Below are 23,260 nucleotides of genomic sequence, written 5' to 3'. Positions count from 1 at the left end.
AATAAGGCAAAATCATGAGCTCAAAGTGCAGAAGTGTGAGGTCATCCACTTTGGGCTCAAGAGAGAAAATATTCTGATCCAAGTGCTAAGGAGCTGGGGACCGTGAATGAACAGAGAAATTTAGAAGTCAATGTACAGAAATTAGTGCACTGGTTAAAAAAAATTGAAGGGCTAATTAACTGTTAGCTTTCATCAAGAGGATTGTAATAAAAGGATGGAAGTTATGCGACAGTTGTGTAAAGCTCTGGTTAGAACACATTTGCGTTCAGTTCCAGGCATTGCACCGCAGCAAAGGTAACTTGAACAACTCGTGAAGCTAGCTGTTGCATGATGTTACTATGCTGTTAAGCCAAAAAGATGTTCTGCCTATCACACAAATAAGTAACATTGTATAGAAATTTCAGTGCTGGTGTGATGCCAGGTATATAGGCTATACATCCCGACAACTGGCAGATCGCTTCAACCAGCGCGTTCTTCCAGCTGTTCGTAACAAGCAAGTACTGACTATACCCAAGGAGCCCGTGTTTGCAAAATTCAAAATACATTGTCCAACATTAGATGTGATTCTGCCACTGGACAACATTTGCTAAACAATCCTCATTGTGCTAAGAATTACATTGAAAAACAATTTATCATCAGTCAGGCTTGCAGTGTGGATTACACACATAGCGCCCTGTTCTTTGCAGACAGAAGGAACATGTCTACACATTGAGCCTTTTTCAACTAAACAAAAGCTTGGGGAACAGTCATTCCCTGGTTCATTCATTGAGGCAATGCCTTGATTAATCAGAGTCAATCTGTTTGGTTTGAATTTGAACAAAGTTGGGCAGTTAACTGTTCCATACTGCATCCTCCATGGAAACACTTCCACCAATCAGCACTCTACACATGCAGTATAAATTACAGTTCCCCCTTTACTGTTGGTAATTTCTTACGAGCTGTCTTGAAAAAGACAGCTTTGATAGCATGTCTTTTTCAGCAATATTCTTGGTGAGGGTGCAGTGCAGATTTGTCAAAATGATCCCGGAGTTGAGAGTTAAATTGATGATAGGTTACATAGAGTACACTTGTAATTCCTTGAAAATATAAGGTTAAAGAGTGATCTAATTGAGGTTATGATTAAAAGGAAGAATTGATAGGGAGACAAACTATTTCTTCTGATGTTATAATGGAGAAGTGGAAATCTGTAACTTTCCCATAAAAAGTTGCTGAAATTAAGTCAATTGAATTTCAACATAGATTGATAATATTCTTGTCTAACAAAGACTAAGAGATATGGAACCAGTCCAAGTAAATTGAGTTAAGATACTGACTAACCATGATTTAACTGAATGACAGAACAGGCTTGAGAGTGAATCACTATTCAATTCATATGTTAAGTCCAAGAGATAATTTATATTTACTTTACATCCCATCTCTCTCAAATCTAAGTCTTCGTTGTCACAACAGTAAGTTCTAGTTTTCACTTGATGAAAAAAACACAATCCAAGTCAGTTATTTTCCTGCACCTTTTAGTCGAATGAAACATCAGGATCTACCTGCTCTGTATGGCTCAACATTCACTAGATAAATTCACTGAGCCATCTGAAAAGTGCACATAGTATACATCTTGGAAATGAAATTGAGAAACATCACTGTTGATCAGTCTTCCATTTCAATACCAGTTCACTGACTTGTCTAGCTGAAACAAAGTGGACCAACAAAGTATTTCTGGGGGCATTTTGCTTGACAGACAAGTATGCAATACCAGATTCAAAAACTCTGTTGGCATTGATGGTGGAGGTTGTTTTTCCAAGTCTGCTCTGTAACAAAAAAGGAAATAGGAAGGAAGGGACATATATGTAGTTCATTTCCATAAAGACTCCTAACTGGGAAGATAATATGAGCACTGAATGAACAAAGGCAGACCTTGGTTTGCAGCAGATGTCTATTAATTCCTGGGGGAGTATTCCAATATCAGCAATATCTTGTAGGATGATCAGTTTGATTTTGAAAGGAAGACATTTTTCACTTTGTATCTGTGTTTACCTTATCCAGAACCTACGAGGTTTCGGCTACTGAATGTGGAAGATACCTTCCAAAGACCCTTTCCTGTTTAATAGTTGGCCAGTCAGAAATAAAGCTGTGTCATTGCATAACTTCATGGTGTCCTTTTCTGTCTTTGATTTGAGTTTTTAAAAGCAAGCATTGCGAAAATTATAAATGACAAACATGAATTTCTAGGATGGGTTTCATAGTACTTAATGCCAGTTACAAGTTATGCTACTGAAATGTGGAGTCTCAGCAATTATCAGCTACAACAGGCACTGGTCACCATGCTACTTGTTTAGTGAGTCAAACGTGAACCACCTGCTCTTGCACTTGTTAATATTTTTCAGTATTAAGGGAACATTGGCTTATCATTCCCATTGAAATGGGGTCACATTCAGAAAACAATCCTGTCTATGCAGTAACTGAAGAAAATATATACTTACTATAAGGCAGAGGTCACAGATCTCAAGCTCTTTGTTCACTTCCATCAGTATATCAGAATCTAGGGTCTCTCCAAACCACACCACATGTGGACGAAGTAGACCATTGCAACCAAATTTTTCACACCTAAAGAAATAACATAGAAAATGAAACTCTTCAACAAATAGTTCTTTAGCATCATATATAGGTGTTTTGATATTCCATTTGTAGAGAAAAGCTGTTCCATACTCAGATTTTTTGTACCAGCTTCCAGAAGACCCTGGAAGACCACCACAAATTAACAGATGGAAATCCAGCACACGGATTATTGTAAAGCGAGAGCAGAATAGGGACAAAACCTATGTCCAATTCTTTAGTGGCACCTCAATGTATTGAGCCAATAGTCCTGCCCCTTAAAAAAAAAAGCCCATTAAAATTACTTCCTCCTTGTGCATTTGTAACACGTTCCACACATTCGTCTATAATACATGAGGCTGAGAAAAGCAGAAACCAAATTGGGGTTGGAGGACTAAAATGTGCAGAGAAATAGTATTGTAGATCATACCTTTCACCCAGCACTTCTGATCAATCAACACAGAATTAACAATTTGTTTCTCGCAGATAATGCTCTTTCCTCCCTTGCCTTAATCTTTATCATCCCTTGATCATATACCTTTTGCCAGCCAACTAGCCAAGCAACAAATATCCCAGGGCTCTGCCAATTCCGTTCCTGAGGTAGGCAAAAGCAGCAAGAGGCACTTTGCCCTCCTTGCAGGGTAAACAGATTTAACAATCCTGCAAAACTGAATTATGGAGGTGCTCCATTAGGATACTTGAAAACTACACTGGATCAAGTCTATATTAAACAAGTCAGCATATTAAAAAAGGAATTCATTCTGAAAAGCTCCAAGAGATGTGACAAGATGCCACCTAAATTCAAGTTGTTCTTTGTCAGCAAGTTGTTTTTTATATATACAGATAGTAGACAGGTACAAGTGATTAGAAAGGCAAATGGAATGTTGGTGATTATTGCAAGCAAAACAGGGTACTGTCAAGAAAACAAGAAATTGTAATATTTTTCTTCTAGTAATAACCCTGGCATATTTTCTTATATACTGGAAGTTGGGCTGTAATTTGATTAAGAGCTAGAGTGACAGCAAGGGTCTAAAGTCAACAATAAGAAGTTTTGATATGTTAATGAACCAAGAAGAACTTCAGAGTTTGACATAAAAGCAACAACAGGAATAGTTTGATTGTATTGTTTTAGTTCAAAGGCGGGTATATGCAGGTTGTAAAAAGGTATAAGGAAATGAGGTAAATATAGGGTAAGTTTGCTTTTACAAGTCTAAGAGCTAAAGTAAAGAACGATTTAATCAATTCTGGGAAGAAAGCATTTCTGAAGAGACTGGTTGAGACGAGATCAAAGGGAAGAAATGCATTTAAGGAAATCCTGAAGCCTATGTGGGTAGGTTGGGGGTGGGGGGGTAGGTGTTGCTGCTGCTGCTTAGATCTCCCAGAAGACAGGAGGGTAGCTGGCCAGAACTCCCAGAAGACAGTGTGAACAAGGCCAGACAAAGAATCAGTTGCTGTCAGCCTCAGGGGACACCCCAAGAAAAAATAGCATTCTGGCAAAATTACTGGACTGCTATAGATTTTAAATCTATAAGGATTGTTGCTTAACAGAAAAGGGAGAGGTTAGCTCTGAAAGTAGTTAAGATTTGTGGAACTGTTTTAAAGTACTGTTTACTGTGTGAAGCCATTCTTGTGTTTAAATGTAAGTGTCTTTTTTCCTTCATTCTTTTAATAAATCTTTACTATAAAATCATCACAATTAGTTGGGGAAATCATTTCTCGATTTCAGAACCACTCTTCATAATATACAAATTGCAAAAAAAAAAAAAACGTTTTGGCAGCTGTTTCAAGTTTTCCCCTGGGATTTAAGCAGCTCGGCATTTACCATTCACCATGCCATAACGGTATAAAAGTAGGGAAGTGCTGCTACAACTGTACAGGGCCTTACTGAGATCACATCAAGTACTTTGTACAATTTTGGTTTCTTTAGTTAAGAAAGGATATAGCTGCATTAGAAGCAGTTCAGAGAAGGTTCACTTGATAGATTCCTGGGATGAAGGGGATATCTTATGAAGAAAGGTTGAGCCTATACTCACTGAAGATAAGTAGAATGAGAGGTGATCTTATTGAAACATAAAAGATCTTAAGGGAGCTTGACAGGATAGATGCCAAGAGGGTGTTTCCCTTGTGTTGGCGTTTATAATTAGGGGACACAGTTTAAAAATTAGGGATCTACCATTTAAGATTGAGAGGAAGTGTAATTTCTTCTCTCGGCGGGTTGTTAGTCTGTGGAATTCTCTTCCCCAGCAAACTGTGGAATCTGAGTCATTGAATATATTCAAGTCTGAGTTGGATAGATTTTTGATTGTCAAGGGAGTCAAGGGTTATAGGGTGCAGACAGGGAAGTGGAGTTGTGGCCACAGTCAGATCAGTCATGATCTTATTGAGTGGTGGAGCAGGTTTGAGGGGCTGAATAGCTTACTCCTGAGCCTAATTCTGGTGTGTCGTTACATTTTGTATAGTAATGTGTTCTATGATCAGGGTACAGAAATTTTTACCTGGGAAGATTTTCAACTGGAATTTTGGCATCTTCTGTATTGGGATCTGGTGCACTAGAAATAAGAAATATACATGTAAATATATTATAGCAACATTTTCAGCTTCCTTAAAGCACTTTTCTACACAGTATTTCAATGTGCACCTGCCAAAATTTACAGCAATTTCTCATGTTTACTTCCAGTAAACAAGTTCTAATCCAATTTCCAAAGAAATTATTTGTCATATCTTTCTTCACTTCACTCCCAAAAGTTAATAATCCAGGGTTAGAGTTAGGTAGGACATTGCAAACCACAGATATCAAGAGAAATCAGTAGCTCGATAGAACATGCACAAGGCAGTGAAAAGTATTCCCAGTCTTTAAGCTGGTTTTTAATCTTTTTACCCCTCAGACATGCCGGCAAAAATCGGCATTCCAACTCTGAAGGAAGGCTGAGTACAAACAACAGTCAAGACGCAATTTGGGTTTCTTAGCTGCACTGTGTTCAGTAGCTTTAAAGAATCATCACATACATCTCAAAGTTAGTTCTATTAAGTCATTACCCTTTTCCGGCTAACGCTGGACATATTGGACTTCTGTAATTCTCTGCTACGTGCTTACAGTTTGTACAGCGTGTTTTGAATAGACTGCCTAAAGGAACAAAATTAAATAGTTTAAAATATACATCAAAACATCAACTTACAAATGCAGCAAAACATTGAAGAAACAGATTAAAAAAATACATCTGCTGAGTTAATGTTAAATTTTTTTCCTTTCCTCCAATGAATAAGTCACAGTTATCCTAAAGATCAGAGGAAAGATGGGTGAATACATGGTGGGTTCATATGCCAGCGCAACTACAAACAAGTATGGTGACACCACTTTCACAGGATATTGCCATTTTAACTGGTAGCCTATTAGCAAGAACAGTAATCTCTCTGGTCCGGAATGCTTGGGGTCAAGTCATTTCAGGATTTCAGAATTTTCTGGATAATACAATGGTGCACTAAACAAATCATCTTCTGAATTATGTTTAATATTTTAATACTGTACTTCATACCTGCTCTTACTTCAAAACTGCGCATCCAAAAATATTGTGCCCTACAATAAGGAGTTACATGCTCATTATCTTTAATGAGCCTGCTTTCTCATTTTGTTGCAGCACTCGAATACTTGATTGGTGAGTCGATGAATTGCTTAGGTCTGCTCAAAAGATTTCCAGACAACTGGTCTTTCCAAGCAATAGATTTCCAGACTAGGAAGTCTAGACAGTGCATCAATTAAGAGTGGGATTCACAGACAGATTGCCTAGGGAAAGGTCAATGCTCCACTGTTGAGCTTTTTTTTAGATAGCACACCACACCATAGACCCAAAGCCATTTTGTAGAAACTAGTTGCATTGAAGTGGTTCCATCAGAGGCTTACGTAGGGATAGTGTATATGTACAAGATGGATAGAAGTATGGAAAATTTTACTAGTTTCTAATAATTTATCTATGCACGATAAATAGTGTTGGGCATGCACTTCCTATGCAAAACTTTACATCTTGTTATAAAAGGTTTTGGTCCTGCTTTTAGGCCAGTATTTTCCATTATACATTACTAAATCAACTGTTCTATATTACTATTCCAACTTTAATAACATAGTTTGAGTATTTTGGCCACCAGCTGGCCCTGCAGATAATATTTCTGAAGTCTTTCCGCGCAACTCTGCTGCTAATGTATCCATGAATTGAAAAAATATTCATCTGATGACTGTGGGCAAGACCATGGGCAGTTACTAAATATGCAGCATACACTTCAATTACACCTTATCTATCCTCTGCCCATGCAGGAGATACCACAGAATATTTGCTGACATTAGGAACACATCATATATATTCGCCTATCTTCTAAAAATAATTTTGTTTCAGAAGGTAGTCAGAGAAAGCAGTATCACTGCAGATTGCTACACCCCAGAAACTGCTGGAGCTGTGCATCTCCTGATTAGCACAGCGAACTTGGTTCAGACTGATGGATGTAGTCATTGATAATTGTGTACCTGGAAGGTCCTGAACATCAAGTTTAATGGTTTCTTAAACGATTAAATTTAAGGATAGAAAAAATCCAGGGTGAACAAATGAGAAGCAAATAATGTGAATGAGAGTCAAATCAGGGCAGCCAGAAAAATACAAGACTGCTGGGGTGGGGGGTAGGGGAAGAGAAATGTAGCACTGTCTGTGCCTCAATTATTGTTGATCTTTTCTTTCATGTACTTTATTGCTAATTTTACTAAATATTTTAATGCATGTATTCATCTTATACCACTGACTCTTAAACATGCAGGCTGTGAGGAGGGAAATAGGAGAAAAATGAAGAACTGGAACAACAATATAAAGGGTAGCAGGAATTAAAATGGGACTTTTGCAATTTTTATAATTGCTGAAGACGAATTTAATTTGGACATCATTTAGTTGCTTAAATTTTGAAATGATCATCGTCAGATTAGAAAGGTGTTCACAATACTAATTATATTAATAGTAGGAGGCTCTGTCCTGTATTGACAATACAGACTGCAGACTCAAAGTCGTGAGACGTTTGCCACTATTCACAGTTGCAATGGCACTGCAACTTCCAGCGATTGTACTTGCGTTGAAAACTAGAAGTTGCACTCAAATGAGCTCTGGTGGAGCACGTGCTGATGGTTCTGTCAGGCTGGTTTCTAAAGAGGCAGAGACCTGTAATTTGGCTGACTGCCCAGAAGTTACACTTTTTTTTGGAAACATTTTAGGGCCGTTACTAGCAGGTGCACAGCCTGCTCAGGAATGCTTCCCTTTAAACCCAAATCAACAACCCAGATCAATGCCAACCTCTGTACACTACAAAAGTGACAGATCTTCAAATCTGGTTGGCTCCATCTATTTAATCCACGCCATCTAAAAGCACCAATTTAATTGAAAAGCACCAATTACCAAATTAAAATAATCAAGAAAAGAACAACATAATATAAATATGATCTAACCAAACAACTTCTATTTGCTTTAAAACAAACTTCAAGCTGAATGCATTTTTGGACATTAAGGCTGTTGAGATGAATTGCTTAACATGTTGAATTGTCTGTCATTGTGAACATTTCATATTTTTATATTATATGACCATGGAGATCATGTCACCACAGTTATGTCACTCAAGCAAAAAGATTAACAATTAATTAATTTTCCTCAGGGTTAGTTTGGCACCAAAAACAAAAATACCTGGAAAAACTCAGCATGTCTGACAGCATCTGCAGAGAGGAATACAGTTAACGTTTCAAGTCTTCACCAGAGTCATATGGACTCGAAACGTTAACTGTATTCCTCTCTGCAGATGCTGTCAGACCTGCTGAGTTTTTCCAGCTATTTTTGTTTTTGTTTTGGATTTCCAGCATCCGCAGTTTTTTGCTTTTATATTAGTTTGGCACCAGTTACACATATTTTTCTGAAGTAAAGTGGAACAGCTTTTCATTTTAATTGCAGTTTTAAAACTTATGTTATGGCCACACAAATTTTCACTGATTTAAAAAACACAGAAAAACTGCCTAGATATATGGATGACTAAATAATTATTAGTATATAAAATTAAAAAGTAAATTGTAAATGATACTTTAAATTCAAAAGCATGAACTCCACCTTGTTATGGAATGGATTTTCACTGGTCACCTTGAAGGTTACATTGCTCAAATTTAAAAATTGTGAAAAAAAGTGCTAAGCATAATTTATAGGTTGGGATTTTCTGGTCCAGGCAGGAAATGCCTGCACAAACTCAATAGACCTTTCACTGGTCCATTAATTTTTCTGTCCCACCTGCGACGATTTCTGCTGCAGGCGGGACTGGAAAATTCCAGTCATAGTTTCTAACAGTTGAAAACTGTCCTTTGCCTGCATTATGCCATGCTGGAAGGCCACATCTCTTGTTCCGATGGTAGGCCCTGCTGCAGGAGAAAAGTTTCCCCTGCAAACTACAAACCAGGTAAGATAGCTTCTTTTGTGGAGTCAGCAGTGTAAGCCACAGCTTCGCTGTTGACAAGATCATCCAGGCCAATGAGTTTTGTGTCAGATGATTGCCTGCAATTTATTAATATCACCCAAAAGGAAAACATGCAGAAAAACCAGAGAATAAAAGAGCTAATTAGAGAATAAGGGAAGAAAAATGGGCTAAAATACAGAAAGAGATGAAAGAAATTCAGCAAAAAGCAGAGAAACAAAGAAAAAGGATGAAAAGGAAGAATGCAAAGAGCAGCAGAAAGAGCAATGAAGTAAAATAAAGAGGGAAGACTAACTGGCATGTGTATGTGTGTTATTCTTTTCCAACTATCAGTATGAAAACCAACAATCACATCCAATCTGAACCTTGGTCAAATTGGTGACAGAGGCAAACAGCCCTGGTTGGAACATAATTGGGATTTCCTGCTCTAGTCACTTATCTGCTAGGGTACCCAAGCAAAACTCAGATTCACTGTGGTCATTAATCAACTTGTGCTGTCACCAACCTTATTAATAATGCAGTTTATTTTTTTCCCCCTCACGACAGACATTACAAGTATAAAGATGAATAGCAATAACTACAAATCAAGTCTTTCAGAGTACAAAGCAGCCACATACCATGAATTTCATATATATCTTTTGATCCTGCTCTTTTATGAAGTTCATCAATATTTTGAGTGATGACCACAACCTTTCGGCCTTGCTTGCTCAGTCTAGCCTCACATTCAGCAATAGCAATGTGTGCAGAATTTGGGCTTTTACTCAGCATCAGTTCACGGCGGTAGTGATAGAATTCCCATACTCTAGAAGGATTTCTTGAAAATGCTTCTGGGGTAGCCAAGTCCTGTTAATAGACAAGTACACATGCAAAACACTCCTCGTCTAAGAATACACATCAGGGGTGTATGAGCTGGTGCCTCCATTGGCCACATGCAGCTCACGAGGGCCAGTCACCTAAATTATATTTGGTTTGTTCAGTTTGTGCTTTGTGGGCTTGAAGATTAGGAAAGTGCTGTTTAGTATTGCTGTCTCATTGACAAATTCTAAATCTGAACAGTGAAATTGTTAATCTCAGCAACTTGATACACATGCAAATTAACTGGAAGATAGAACTTACAGTGCAGAAACAATGTTTGACTCAACTGGTCCAAGCCAGTTTTGAACTTCACAGGTGGCCCTAATGTTCCAAGGTATGCAGCAAAATGGCCCCTGGAGACAAAGCTTGGACACAACTGCTTTGAATGGGTACTTGCAAGCAAATTTCAACCCTGTAAATTATAAGCTATTTTCAAACATGCTTTAATATCCTACAAATCAATAAGCAATTTACACAAAGTAGTAAACTTCGTGTGAGTAAACTTTGCTGCCTTGACCAATTTCAATCAGTTGAATGTTATACCAAGCAGGCAATCTGTTCCAGCAAATGAAAATTACTGTTTCTCCAAAACAGTGACCATGAAAAAGGCAGATTAAATACATCTGGACTTTTATAATACTTAACCACAGTAATAAGGCTACAATTTGAATGTTTTAGACAACTTAGTTTTTTTTGTGTTCAACAGGTAACAGGCAGTAATTTGAAGAAATGTTTGTTACTTTTTCTCCAGGAATAAAAAAGGTGCAAAATCCTCTCTCTGTAATGTTGCACCCTTCAACACTAGTAAAGTTCTGTCCCGTGTGAATTAATCATTACAGCCAATCCTTGGTGAATCTCACAATTCAGTGAAAAATTGGGGCACATGTTTGCTGTGGGACAACCATAACCCTGAGTCAGGGTTCCCTAAAATTATTTTGTATAGCACCTTACAAAGATTTTATGGCATCAGTCTAGCCCTGATTTTGGAAACCATATCTAAAAAAGGCACAAACACAACATCTCAAATCATGAAATTCAATTTGGCCACTTTATTAAAAACTTAAATCAAGAACGTTTTAATTAAAGTGAAATAGCTAAGTTAGCTCAGTTGGCTAGGTGACTAGCCTGTGGTTCAAAGTAACGGCAACAGCACAAGGTTTGATCCCTGTTTTGGCTGATATAGACTCGGGTCCTGCCTCCTCATCCTATCCTATAGTAAAATCACAAACCTAGGGGAAAACTTGCTAACCTGACAAAATATATTCTGAAGTCAAAAGAACAAATACTGGAATCTGAAAGAGAGAGAAAATTGCAGCAAATATATGGAAAGGGTACCATTATCACTTGGAAGCAGTCACAAGAAGGACTCAGTTCATTTATTTTTACTCTTTCAGCTTCTTGCTATGCACTTCCAGCACTTTATAAATTTAAATTTCAGCGCAAAATACCATCATTTCCAACAAAATATATAGTCTGAGAGCCAAATGATATTTAACTCCATTGGTGCTGAAACACAAGTTAACAGCTCATGGTCACAGAGTTGGTTCCAAGGTTTTGGATGTTTCATCAAGGGTTGCACAGCATCACTTCCATTACAGGATATAAGAGGAAAAAAAATGTATACATCACTTTAGCCCATCACCCACTGAACAATGGCAGATAAAAGCTGCAGCGCATGTACATTTTTTTCCTCCCTGTCAAACAGCATCTATTTTATAAAAGGTTGTTGACATTACAAAAATGCAAATAGTTAACGTCCAATTATTAATAAAGATACTAATCTAGGTTTTATAAACTCAAGATAGGAGCTATAGCAATAACATCAATCCTCAGCCTTCCTTCATGTCAGGGGATTTGTAGTCTCTTCTCACAAATGCAAGACACACCCAATTGTTGCTGAAATGGTGCTGCTATAGCAATCTATATACAATAAATTAACTAGCTATCTGGGATATTTACAGGCATCAAGGATTGCATTTTAACATGAAATGAAGCTACCAAATGTATTATAATATCCTGTTACTAGTTTTGTGGATCACAGGGACATACCTGAGCTTGCCATTTCCTCCAGAAGCCACCTGTTCCACGGAAGGTGGGGACTCCGCTCTCTGCACTAGCTCCAGCACCTGTGAGAATGGTTATGTGCTTAGCTTTTGCAAAGACTTCCCGAAATTCGGCCAGATCTTTAAACAAAAAAATAAATAATCATAAAATTTCCAATCAAGAAACAGGTGTTGTACAATAAAGGTTCAAAGCATAATTTCATGAGGCTGCACGGTTTTGGAGGGGCCACATCTGATGCCAAGTGCATCAAATATTCAGGCACTTGCTGCTAATGACTTCTAGCAGGCAAGGTTCACAGTTGGCAGCAGACTCAAAATTACCCATTTGGCATTTTGAAAGTCCCAATCACAATTAATGTTTTGTATCAATTTACAGTTCTGTGTACAAATGGTACAGGTTCATTGCTCATACCAGTTTCAGCTTACCTCTGCTCTGTGGATGTACTCCTGCAAATGATGTCAAAAAATCAAAAAGATTAAGAGTGCGTTTATGGATTTTTTTTTTAAAAAAGGATTTTGCCTTTATGTTCAGAACCACTTAGGAAACTCCAGTAGTAGATCTACTACACAATTCTAATGATGTTGTATTGAATTATCTTTCAAAGTACAATATGGCATTTGTCATATTGAAATGAACTGAAGATAACAGAACTGAGTGTACAACAATCAGGAAAGACTGAAGAGGCTGGGGCCCTTTTCTCTATGGAAAAAAATCAGGAAGGGTTTGAAAGGATAAACAAAAAGATATTTGCACTTGGGATGTGAGAGAGGAAAGTGTTCAAAACTAGGTGGTGGAAAATGACCTGTTGAAGGTGAAGACTGGAGGAGTGGAAGTGAAGAACAAGACAGGTTTTGTGGCAGTGAAAGCAGAAAAAGAAATCAACACAGTCAACCTAGGCAGGAGGGGAAAAAAAGACATGGTGGAAGCGTTGGTATGGAAGGTGCGACAGAGGAGGAGATAGAGAGAGAATAAAATAGAGTCCTTGCAAGGTGTTGGGGGGGGGGGGGGGTGTGTGTGTGTGTGTGTGTGTGTGTGTGTGTGTGTGTGTGTGTGTGTGTGTGTGTGTGTGTGTGTGTGTGGCTTCAGGAAGTGCAATTCAGGTAGCTGTGGGAGTCAAGGGTCAATGGGCTTATAGTGGATATTGGCTGATGGCCCAGAAATGGAGAGAGAAGTTGAGGTAGGGAATGGAAGAGTCAATGATGGACCACATGAAGGCAAGGATGGAAATGAGAAGCAAAGTTGACAAAACATTCCCATTCAGGATGGGAGCAGAAATTGATTTCAATACAGTCTTCAATGTATTGGGAACAAAAAAAAAAGGGGATCCAAGTAGGACTGGAATAAAGAATGTTGCACATATCTAAGCTGACACTCCAGTGCAGTACTGGTGGAGTGCTGTTTTGTTGGAAATGCTGTCTTTCAGATGAGACATTAAACTGAGCCTCATCTGCCCTCTGGGGTAGATGTGAAAGATCTAATGGCACTATTTTGAAAAGCAGGGAAATTATCCCCAGTGTCCTGGCCAATTCTTATGCCTCAATATCACAAACACAGATTATCTGGTTATTACCACAGTGCTCCTTGTAGGAGTTTGATGTGGGCAAATTGGTTACTGTACTTCCAAAGTTACAGCAGTAACTACACTTCAAAAGTACTTCATTGGCAGTCAAGCACTTTGGGGCATCCTGTGATGTAAAAGCTAGCTTTTTTTTCTTATCCCACAATAGAGCAGGCCTGGCTAGGATCCATACAAAGGTTCTCATAGCAACATCTTTTATTTGGAGGAAGCAATTCGAGTCACATTGAATAACTTCTCCCACAACTCAACAATATTTCCATCCTATAAAATATTCTTCACCTCTTAATATAGAAAGACAAGGAAGTTGTGTTAAATCTTTATAAGTCCCTGGTTAGGCGAGGTAGTGTGTCCAAATCTGGGCACTGATTTTAGAAAGGACATCAAAGCTTTAAAGACTGCAGAGGAATTTTACCAAGGATAAGGGACTGCTGCTATGAAGACAGAGAAGTTGGAATTATTCTCCTTAGAACAGAGAAGGTGAAGGAGAGATTCAACAGAGGTCTGCAAAACTATGAAGGGCTTTGATAAGGATAGATAGGGAGAAACTGTTTCCAGTGGTAGAATGATCAGTAACCACATGGCAGAGGTTTTAAGATAATTGGCATGAGAGCTAGGTGTGGTGATGAGAATTTTTTTTTAAAAACATATATAAAACGCAGCTAGTTTTAAGATCAGGAATACATTGCCTGAAAAGAGTTGCGGAAACAGATTCAATAGTGGCTTTCGAAAGGGGATTGGATATTTGAGAGAAAAACAAACAGGACAATGATAAAACAGGCAAGTGGGACTAACTCTGTCAAAGAATTGGCACAAACCTGATCAGCTGAATGGCCTCCTGTGCTGTAAAATTCTATAGGCAGAATTTTGACCTCTGTGGGCTGGTGCGCGCCCAACCCGATTGAGCTTAAAATGACACACATTGCCGTCAGGTGAGCAGCCCGATGGCAACGCGCACCCACACAACAGTTTGGTCAGCGGGCACACACATGGAGTCGCACCCGCCATTAATTAAGAGGCCAGTTAAGGCCCTTGACACCCCAATTATTGGCGATTTAACATTGCCAGTGTGATTTCTTGCCCGTTGCATGTGCAAAACAGGCAGGCGAGCAGCCCACAATTTGCCAAAGCTCATCCACAACCGGGATAAGGTGGGGGGGGGTCAGCGGCATTGTCAATGAGAGTAATGAGAAGTTTTGGAGATCGTGCTGCCGCTGGTTGCTTATTTGAACTGGACCGCTCCATCTCGGTTCTGAGCATTTCTAGGCTTCGTTTCAGGACTTCCAGGTCCCTGGAGGATTCGGACAGTTTGGGCCCTTCCAGGTATCAGACAGCCTTCCACTACCCTGGTAAAGGGTATTGTGGTCTCTGCTGGAGGCACCTCTTCTGAGGAACAGAAGGGCAGAGGGGAGAGTAGGCCAGGTGTCCCAATGCAGCTTCCAGGGGAGGGACCTGTGGGAGGAGAGGCACAAGGGGCAGAGGGCCAGCAGTAAGTCCAAGGCGGGAGAGGCCACAGAAGGCAGCACTTTCCTGCTGCCAGGGTTTATAGGCGGCGATGCAGCTACCTCAATATGTCTGAGATGCAATGCTGAAGGAGGCTCCAGCTCTCCAGGGAGACCGTTAACTCCATTTGTCAGATGATCTAGCCTGAGATGTGTGGGCGGAAACCCCATACCAGTGGCTCTGAAGGTCACAGCGGCCCTAAACTTCTATGCCTCCAGCTCTTTCCAGGACTCAGTGGGGGATCTGTGTGGAGTCTCCCAAAAGCAGCTGTCCACAGTTGCGTCAAGCTAGTTACAGAAGCTCTGTTCAGGTGTACATTGATTTTCATTCATTTCTGCATAGACGAGGCCAGCCAGGCTGAGCAAGCCAGAGGCTTTGCAGCGAGTGCTGGGTTCCCCCGCGTCCAGGATGCCATCGACTGCACACATGGCCATCAAGTCGCCTGCAGATGAGCTGGGTGCCTTCGTCAACAGGAAGGGATTCCACTCCATGAACGTGCAGATAGTGTGTGATCACAAGCTGCAGATTCTGCAAGTCTGTGCAAGGTACCCCAGCAGCTCACATGACATTTACATCCTGAGATACTCCCAGGTGCCGAGGCTCTTCAGTGCTCCAGCTTGACAGGATGGATGGCTGCTGGGTATCGAGGGTTTTCCCTTGAAAAGGTGACTCATGACGCCTCTACGCCACCCAAGAACAGAGGCAGAGCAGCGGTACAACAGGAGCCACACCGCCACAAGGGTGGTGGTAGAGAGGACCATTGGTCTTCTCAAGATGAGCTTCCGAAGCCTGGACCATTCAGGGGGAGCACTGCAATATCCTCATGAGTGGGCGTCACTGATAGTGGTTACATGCTGCATTCTCCACAATCTGGCACTGGCAATAGGGGGCCCAGTTGAGGAAGAGGATGTTGACGCAGCTCCACTGGCCACGGCTGATGAGTCCAGTGGTTAGTTTGAAATAAGCACGGTGAGGAGAACTCCAAGGGTGCGAAGCCAGACCTCGGTAACCTCCAGGGAGGCAGGGACACCAGGGAAGCACTGATCCAAAGCTCCTTCAGCTAGGCTACCAAATAAGAACCACCACAACATGCCAGGGCTGCAGCCTCCATCCTAGATCCCAGAAAGAACACTTTCCTTGGCCCCCCAAGATACACTGAGTGCCTGTGCAATAAATTTTCAAGAGACCCACGTTCAGCATTAAATACTGCCCTACCCTGCACCTACAGAACAAATGAAGCATACTCAGGCCAATAACACAAAATCAAATGTTATTTAATGTTGGAACTCTCAGATTCTTGAACTGAACAATATCCAGTGTTGGTAGTCGCACCATTAAAAAAAAACAAAAAGCTAAATGGGGGGAAACAAAAGATCGCCCGTGACCAGCCCCTCTTGTGCTTAACGTGCTTTAAACTTACATTTACGGGTGCTACGTCTAAGTACCCCCCCTTGCTAGCACCAGCTTTGGGGTCAGCTTTCTGACTCTGCTGTCTTGTTGGCCTTGATGACCTTGGCGGTCATCCTCTGGCCAGTGGAGCCAGTGCTGGCTTTTCCTGGGAGGGAGCGGCCAGTGCTATGGCTGACATCTCTCCAGTTGCCGCAACCTCATCAGATGCCACGGTCACTGGCAGAAGGGCGGAGGATGCAGCCATCATCCAGAGTGCCTTGAGAGGACCTGCAGAGACGACAAGCAGCTTGTGTCCCAATGTGAGGTCACTCTGGACCTCTCTGCTCACCATTGATGGTTGGGCATCTAGCTGGGATACTGGATGCTCCATCCATCTCACACACGGACACTGACTACCTGAGGTCATTGCCTATGTGAAGGTTTGCAGGTCTGATTCTGCACCTGATTCTGTTCCTGGAGCAGCATCTCCACGAGAGTTGCCAATCTCTCCATGGAGGAGGCAGTGCGCTCGGCCACGAGGGTCAACGCAGTACTCATGCTCCTCCAAAACTGAGACCATGGCACGCATACCCTCATGGATCTCCGCCAGATCCTCCCACACACCCTGCTGGACGTCCAGCATCTGCTGCCTAATGCACGACTCCAGTGGCCTATCATCAGCCTTCAACTGAGCACTGTCCTGGTCATCAGCAGTCCTCCACATGCCAGCGCCCTGAGCACTCTGCCTGCACCTCAAGCGACTTTGGTGCCCTCACCAACGTGCACCGAGATACTAGACAGTGAACTAATGCCCACTGAGGTGCTGGTATTTGCACTAGTGCCTGCTTGAGAGAGAAGGTGTGACGCAGGTGCGTGGGGAGCATGGTGGTTCTCTGGGGTCAGGAGAGGCCCTTCAGGATCCGGAGTGCGAATGCCTGCTGGTGAACCTAAAAGGGAGAAGAACATGTCATTAGTGAAAGTCATCGCACTTTCACTGTGCATGCCAGGCACCCTGGTGAGAGAACGGAGATCTGCATCATGCCCTCATCTTTCAATTATCAATGGGGACTCGAGGCTCACATCAATGAAGAGACTACACTAGAATGGTTGCACAAGCCGAAATTTTCACCTCAGTGCACTGCACTCTTACCTTTGCCTGACACCGCAACCTCACCGCGGTCAGTAGACCGTGGTGCATGGCGCCTCTCAAGCTCCAAGGCACTTCGTTCATAACAGGAGAGGATGAGGTGCTGTGGGGGTCCCACCCCCAGTCCGCGACCTCTCAATACTGTTGTGGAATGTTTTCTCCTGAAAGGACAGAGGATCATTAAATAGTCCACTCTCCACCTGCAGCGCCACTACAGCCTGGCCAACCCCACCTGAGGAACACCTCACAGGGCACATCTGAGCTGTGGCCCTTGAACTGCAAGGCACTCAGTCCAAGCAACCAGGGCTCACCCCCTTGGCCAACTCCGGCGTCACTGACGGTTGGTACTCAGACTCTAGCACCCGAGGTCCACAGGGAACTGCCAGCCCAAAACACTTTAGTACACTGGCCCATGCCAACACATCCTCATCCTTCCTCAGGTCATTGAAGCACTTCTGGCACTGGAGCCAGGTGCGCCGCACCACATCATGGCTGCCACCTCCTCCCATGCCACCTTGGTGAGGTGCGATGGCTTCCTCCTCCCATCTCTGGAGACAAGGGAGTCCCTTCTGGCAGCCACCTCCAGGAGGGCAGCGAGGTACTCGTAGGGGAAATTTGGTGGGGGTGGCTGCCCCGCTGACCTCACCTCCCACATGTGTTCACCTTCCTGGGTCGCAGCCACGTCGCTATTGCGAGACGGGCTGCTTGAGCTGCTTCTGAGTTGGCCGCCAGGTTGCCATTGGACCCGGCGGACAACAGGCCCCCGCCCACCCCTTCTCAGAGGTTCTCCAGCCGACTTTCACGCTGGACGGGCCTTAATTGGCCCACCAGTGTGAAATCACCTTCCAGCCTCAATCGCAGGCGACGGTTGGCTTTCCGACCGCCACTACCCGCCGAGTCTGCCCGTGGTCAAAATTTTCCCCTATCAGTGCTAAAGTTCTTCACATATGCGAAAACAAACAGCGAGCAGAAGGAAGGGGAGAGAACTGACCAAAAACGTGGCTGAAAAGACACATTTAAGAACAATTTTAAAGGCAAGGAAAGAGGTAGCAAAGCCGAGACTAGAAATACAAGTGTGTATAGAACCCCAATGACTGAAGACTTTGCCACTGTTGCTGGAGTGGACAGGGTGGAAGACACATTCACGGCCAGCATGCATCACCTAAGCACATCTGGGCTATGAGGCTAGAGAAGCTAGCAGAGACAGGTGGAACAAAACCATCTAAGTAAATTTGAAGGAACTTTGAAACTGAGGCATTAGTAGCTAATGGAGGTCAGCCAAATAAGTGATTTGTGATACTGTGCAGAACAAGATATAGGCAATGGAGTTCTGAATAAATCAAGACTTCAAGGTGGAAGGAGGTCAACACAGTAGAGGTTAATGTTTCAGTAGAAGTTGAGTGGGAGCCAAGGGAGAGATTAATGATGTTGCAGGATGTAAATAAAGTCCTGGTAATGAGTAGTATGCAGAGCCTGAAGCTCAGTTTTGGGTCATATAGGACAGAGATATTAGAATACTTTCTGATGCCACTCAAGAATAAATAAATTATTTTGCTGCTAGGATTCCGACTACGTGGTCACAAGTCATAGTGCATGTTAAATTGCCCCAAGTCCAAGTGGCATACTCACATCTGAGCTTCATTTTTGCTTTTTTGGTGGTGTCCAAGCTGCACAAAATTTTGCAAAACTGCATATTTACCAATTAACAGTTATTTGACTAACCCAGCTATAAAGAAAATACAAATGCAAGTTATTGCTGTTGGCCACCATTTAGATCTCAACTAACCAGTGAAACAGGCTAACCTTCCAGAAGTGACCACTGTTTGAGAGACCTTGCAGTTCACAAATCTGTTACTGCTTTTACCTACAAAACAGTGGCTACATTCATAATTCATTGGCTGGATTACACATTGAGATGCTTAGGAGACATTTCATAAATACAAGTTTTGTCCCTTATATACAATGTGCTCTCCAGTTTCTAAAGTTTCTTTTTTGTTAATTATTATTTAAATCTCCATCAACTTCAGCAAAATATTCCTTCTGTCATTGGTGGTACTCCCAAATATAAACTTGATTTCTAGAGCCTACACAACCCTTAAGAACCATTGTGTGAATTTTGTGCTCAGCTGTTAGATTAACCTTCACTGCTTCTGTCCCACCAGAAGTATTCAGTTGCTTGTCCACCTCAATATTTTGGCATAATTCAATAACATAACACAAGTACAGATGAATAAATCACCTCTGCATTGATTCACAGTCTGTTGCATGTCATTTTGGGACCAATGCCTGTGCATTGACTGCATTGATGCACTGATGCTGCTAACCCAGATCATTATATTCTTGTCTAGTCTGCAGGAGCTTTTATAAACATTCCTTTTACAAACACGCTGAACATAGTTCAGCCTTTCAAGTAATCTTCCAACTCATCTATACAGAGTGATACCAAACATCAATACAAGACAGAGTGCTGCACATAGAGGCAAGTTAAGCGTTGCTCTCCCTAGACCCAGTCAGGTGAAAGCAACCAATTAATTCACTTTTAAATGTTCCACCGCCTGAGCTACTGTACTAACTACCCATTATTTAAGTTAGTATTCAAGCACTTTTTCCAAACACGAAACACACAAATGATTAACTACTGTTTCAACCAGCATGTCCTATACGGGTGTAATGATTTAAACACCAAAGTGTACACAATCCTCACCCTGAGCCATAATGATCCCAAGAGACAAAACAATTATAACGCAGGCCAATTAGGGAAAAAACCTGCAGTCTTTTTTTGACAACACTTAGCAATAAAAAGTAGTTTACATCAAATTAGTCCAGTTAACATTTCAGGATACGTACTTCATAGAGTTGACAGCACAGACAGACTGCTTGGCCCAAATGATCTGCATCAGCATTCATGCCCTACAAGAGCCCCCTCTCACCCCATCATTATATCCTTCTATTCCTTTCTCCTTTGTATATTTATCTAACTTCCTCTTAAATACATCTGTGCTATTCCACATTCTCACTACTCTCTGGATAAAGAGATTTCTCCTGAATTCCTTACTGAATTTATGGTCCCTAGTTTTGGACCAGTCCCACCCCCAAGTGGAAACATCACTTTGTCTATGCCATTGAACCATTTCATAATCTTAAAGAACTCCCAGGTCACTCAAACTGTTCCTTTTCTAGAGAAAAGAACCGCAGCCTGTTTGAATCTGACTTGATAAGAATACCCCCTCTGTTCTGGTTGCACGAGACAATTTCCACACCGGCGAAGAACAGCCTCGACTCTTAGTTGAAGGGATTCAGTGAGTCAACGTTCATTATGAGCCAAAAACCTATTTCACAAGTTCAGATTTTTGGGAAAATGGAAAGTTGCCCGCCATCCAATCTGACTCTATCCATGCACAACTTGTAAGTGTGAACCTGTGGTCTTTTGTAACCTAATCAGTTGAAATGAATGATCTACATTACAGTCTAACCTCTTCATTATTTTATAAATTTCAATTAAATCATCCCCAAGCTACATGTCACTAAATTATTTAGACCTAGGCCATTTTGAGCAACTGAAGCCTTGCCCTGCACCCTTTCCAAAGCCCCAATACCCACTATAAATGAGAAATTCAGTTACATTAAATAATTATTTAACTATTAGATGTTTCATGACGCAGCTTTACGTGATGTTTTACCTCATTATATTACTGCTCTCAACAAAGTACCTACCTGAACTTTGGCGGTTCATTTCAATCTGGGTCACTTGCAATTTGGAAGGTCGCTTAAAGCAATTTCCCACCTGCGAAACAAGCTTCCTGGCGGTGAACTTAAGAAGAATCATTGCAATTACAGGCTGATTCTGAAACAAGAGAAACGAATTTAAAGCAAAAAAAAACGATAAAAAGAAACCTTACAAGTAATTAAGTTCCTGCTGTATCCTCAATAACGACAGAATCAGGGTGATTTCACTCCAGCGTGTGGGGGGGGGGGGGGGGGGGGGGGGAGGAGGAGCTGAAAGTACATTAGACAAGGGCAGAGTGCGGGGTGCGGTTGAAGTTGTTCCTGTTCCTGCGTGTGACTGAACCACTGTGTCTTAAAGGTCCACTCTAACATGATCATGTCAAGGGGCCAACTCGGATCTTGCCATGTCCCTGAAAGACTCGAGCTTGGGGGCGGGGAACCGAGATCCAGCCCGAGGTCCCGCGGCCCACAGGCTGCCCCCTGGTCACCCTTGTCCTCCCCGGTCAACCAGCTGCGGAAATTGCGGTGTCCTCCAAACCCCCGCGTAAAATTACCGATTCCATTAACCTTACCCCAGTTTACCTGCGCTGCTAGAGAAGCGGCGGGAAGAGCAGCAGACGGCAGCAAACTGCTCCCTCCCGCACCGAGCAGAAGTGGCTGTTCAGACAGAGGAAGAGGGCGCCACCTGCAGCACCGGCGGCTACTCCGCTCAGTACAGCGTGGAGAGTGGCACGTCCCTCTGTTAGGTCATTGTACACAACACAGGCTACCCCACAACACAGAGCATCTGCCAATAACCACACAACTCATCTTAATCAGACAGCCCTGCAAATGTCTCCTAAATACAACCCCGCTCTTAGTGCCGGCTCCACTCGTCATTAAGGAGAATGTTACAGTGCCAAAAAGAGAGGATGTCTTCCAAGGATCAAAGACTGAATCTATTTCAGAGAATGGTTAAAAAAAAAAGGCAGAAGGACGCCTTCGTTTGACCCATTGCGTCCGTGCCCGCTCGCACCTAGGCGCGCTCCCCCACCCTTTCCCCTTAGCCCTGCAAATTTTTTCTCCCGATAATTTTCAAATTCTGTTTTGAAGGCCTCTAAATTGCACCTGCCTCCACCACACTTTCAGGCAGTGCATTAGATTCTAAGCACTGCTTGCATAAAAAAGACTTTTCCTCACCGTTGCTTCTTTTGCTAATCATCTCAAATCCGTGTCGCCTGGTTCTCGACCGTTCTGCTAATAGGAACAGTTTATCCCTAACTACCTGAACACCTCTACCAACTCTTCAAGGAAACTAACCCATCTCCAATCTATCCACTTACCTGAAGTTCCTCATCCCTTGAACTATTCTCATGAATCTTTGCTCCACCCACTCTAATGCCTTCACATAAAATGTTGTTTGATAACACTCTTGTGAAACACCTTGGGACATTTTTACTATGTTAAAGATACTATATAAATACAAGTTTTGATAAAGTTTCGTACTGGATCCAATATGGAAAATCTTGCACTTACCCAAATTAGTATTTTTTTTTTTGCAAAAATATACTTTATTCATAAAATATCTTCAACAACATTTCAAACCATTTCAAAATCACCATCACAAAAATACAATCAGGTTCAACTTTTACAACGTTTATCATGAAATGCATCGATACAATAAATGAATTTGAAGACATTCATTTTGAGCTGTACAGCCTGAGGGGATTTAAACAGTTCCCAGTCCCTTGGCGCACTGTGGCAGAAAGGTCTTAGGCAGCGACCCTTCCCCATTGCGCCTTTGCGGCAGCTGCCCCAAGCTTTAGTGCATCCCTCAGCACGTAGTCCTGGACTTTGGAATGTGCCAGTCTGCAACACTCAGTCAGGGACAACTTTTTCCCCTGGAAGACCAACAAGTTTTGGGCAGACCAAAGAGCGTCTTTCACCGAGTTGATGATCCT

At 42.0% G+C, this 23,260-nt stretch overlaps 1 protein-coding gene across 3 annotated transcripts in view; it reads right to left on the bottom strand.

The window, feature by feature from the left end:
• Positions 1-22,630, bottom strand: part of sirt5 (sirtuin 5) — a 36,434-nt gene extending 13,804 nt beyond the window's left edge. The window contains exons 1-7 of one of the 3 annotated variants that reach the window (XM_041184404.1): positions 22,500-22,630; positions 21,309-21,438; positions 11,965-12,098; positions 9,678-9,903; positions 5,623-5,710; positions 5,082-5,135; positions 2,475-2,598 (exon numbers count right to left, since the gene is read on the bottom strand). In XM_041184404.1, the coding sequence (XP_041040338.1) occupies positions 2,475-2,598; positions 5,082-5,135; positions 5,623-5,710; positions 9,678-9,903; positions 11,965-12,098; positions 21,309-21,420 (738 nt within the window). In that variant the 5' untranslated portion in view covers positions 21,421-21,438; positions 22,500-22,630. Of the gene's footprint in view, positions 1-2,474; positions 2,599-5,081; positions 5,136-5,622; positions 5,711-9,677; positions 9,904-11,964; positions 12,099-21,308; positions 21,439-21,892; positions 22,017-22,499 lie in introns of those variants that run through there. The other 2 variants (XM_041184403.1, XM_041184402.1) reach the window with 2 other exon arrangements.
• Between the last annotated feature and the right edge of the window lie 630 nt (positions 22,631-23,260).

The sequence above is a fragment of the Carcharodon carcharias genome, chromosome 3, assembly GCF_017639515.1.
Source record: "Carcharodon carcharias isolate sCarCar2 chromosome 3, sCarCar2.pri, whole genome shotgun sequence".
Lineage (NCBI taxonomy): Eukaryota > Metazoa > Chordata > Chondrichthyes > Lamniformes > Lamnidae > Carcharodon > Carcharodon carcharias.
Note: the sequence above shows the minus strand (reverse complement) of the source record. Positions and strands in the feature narration are given on the sequence as shown.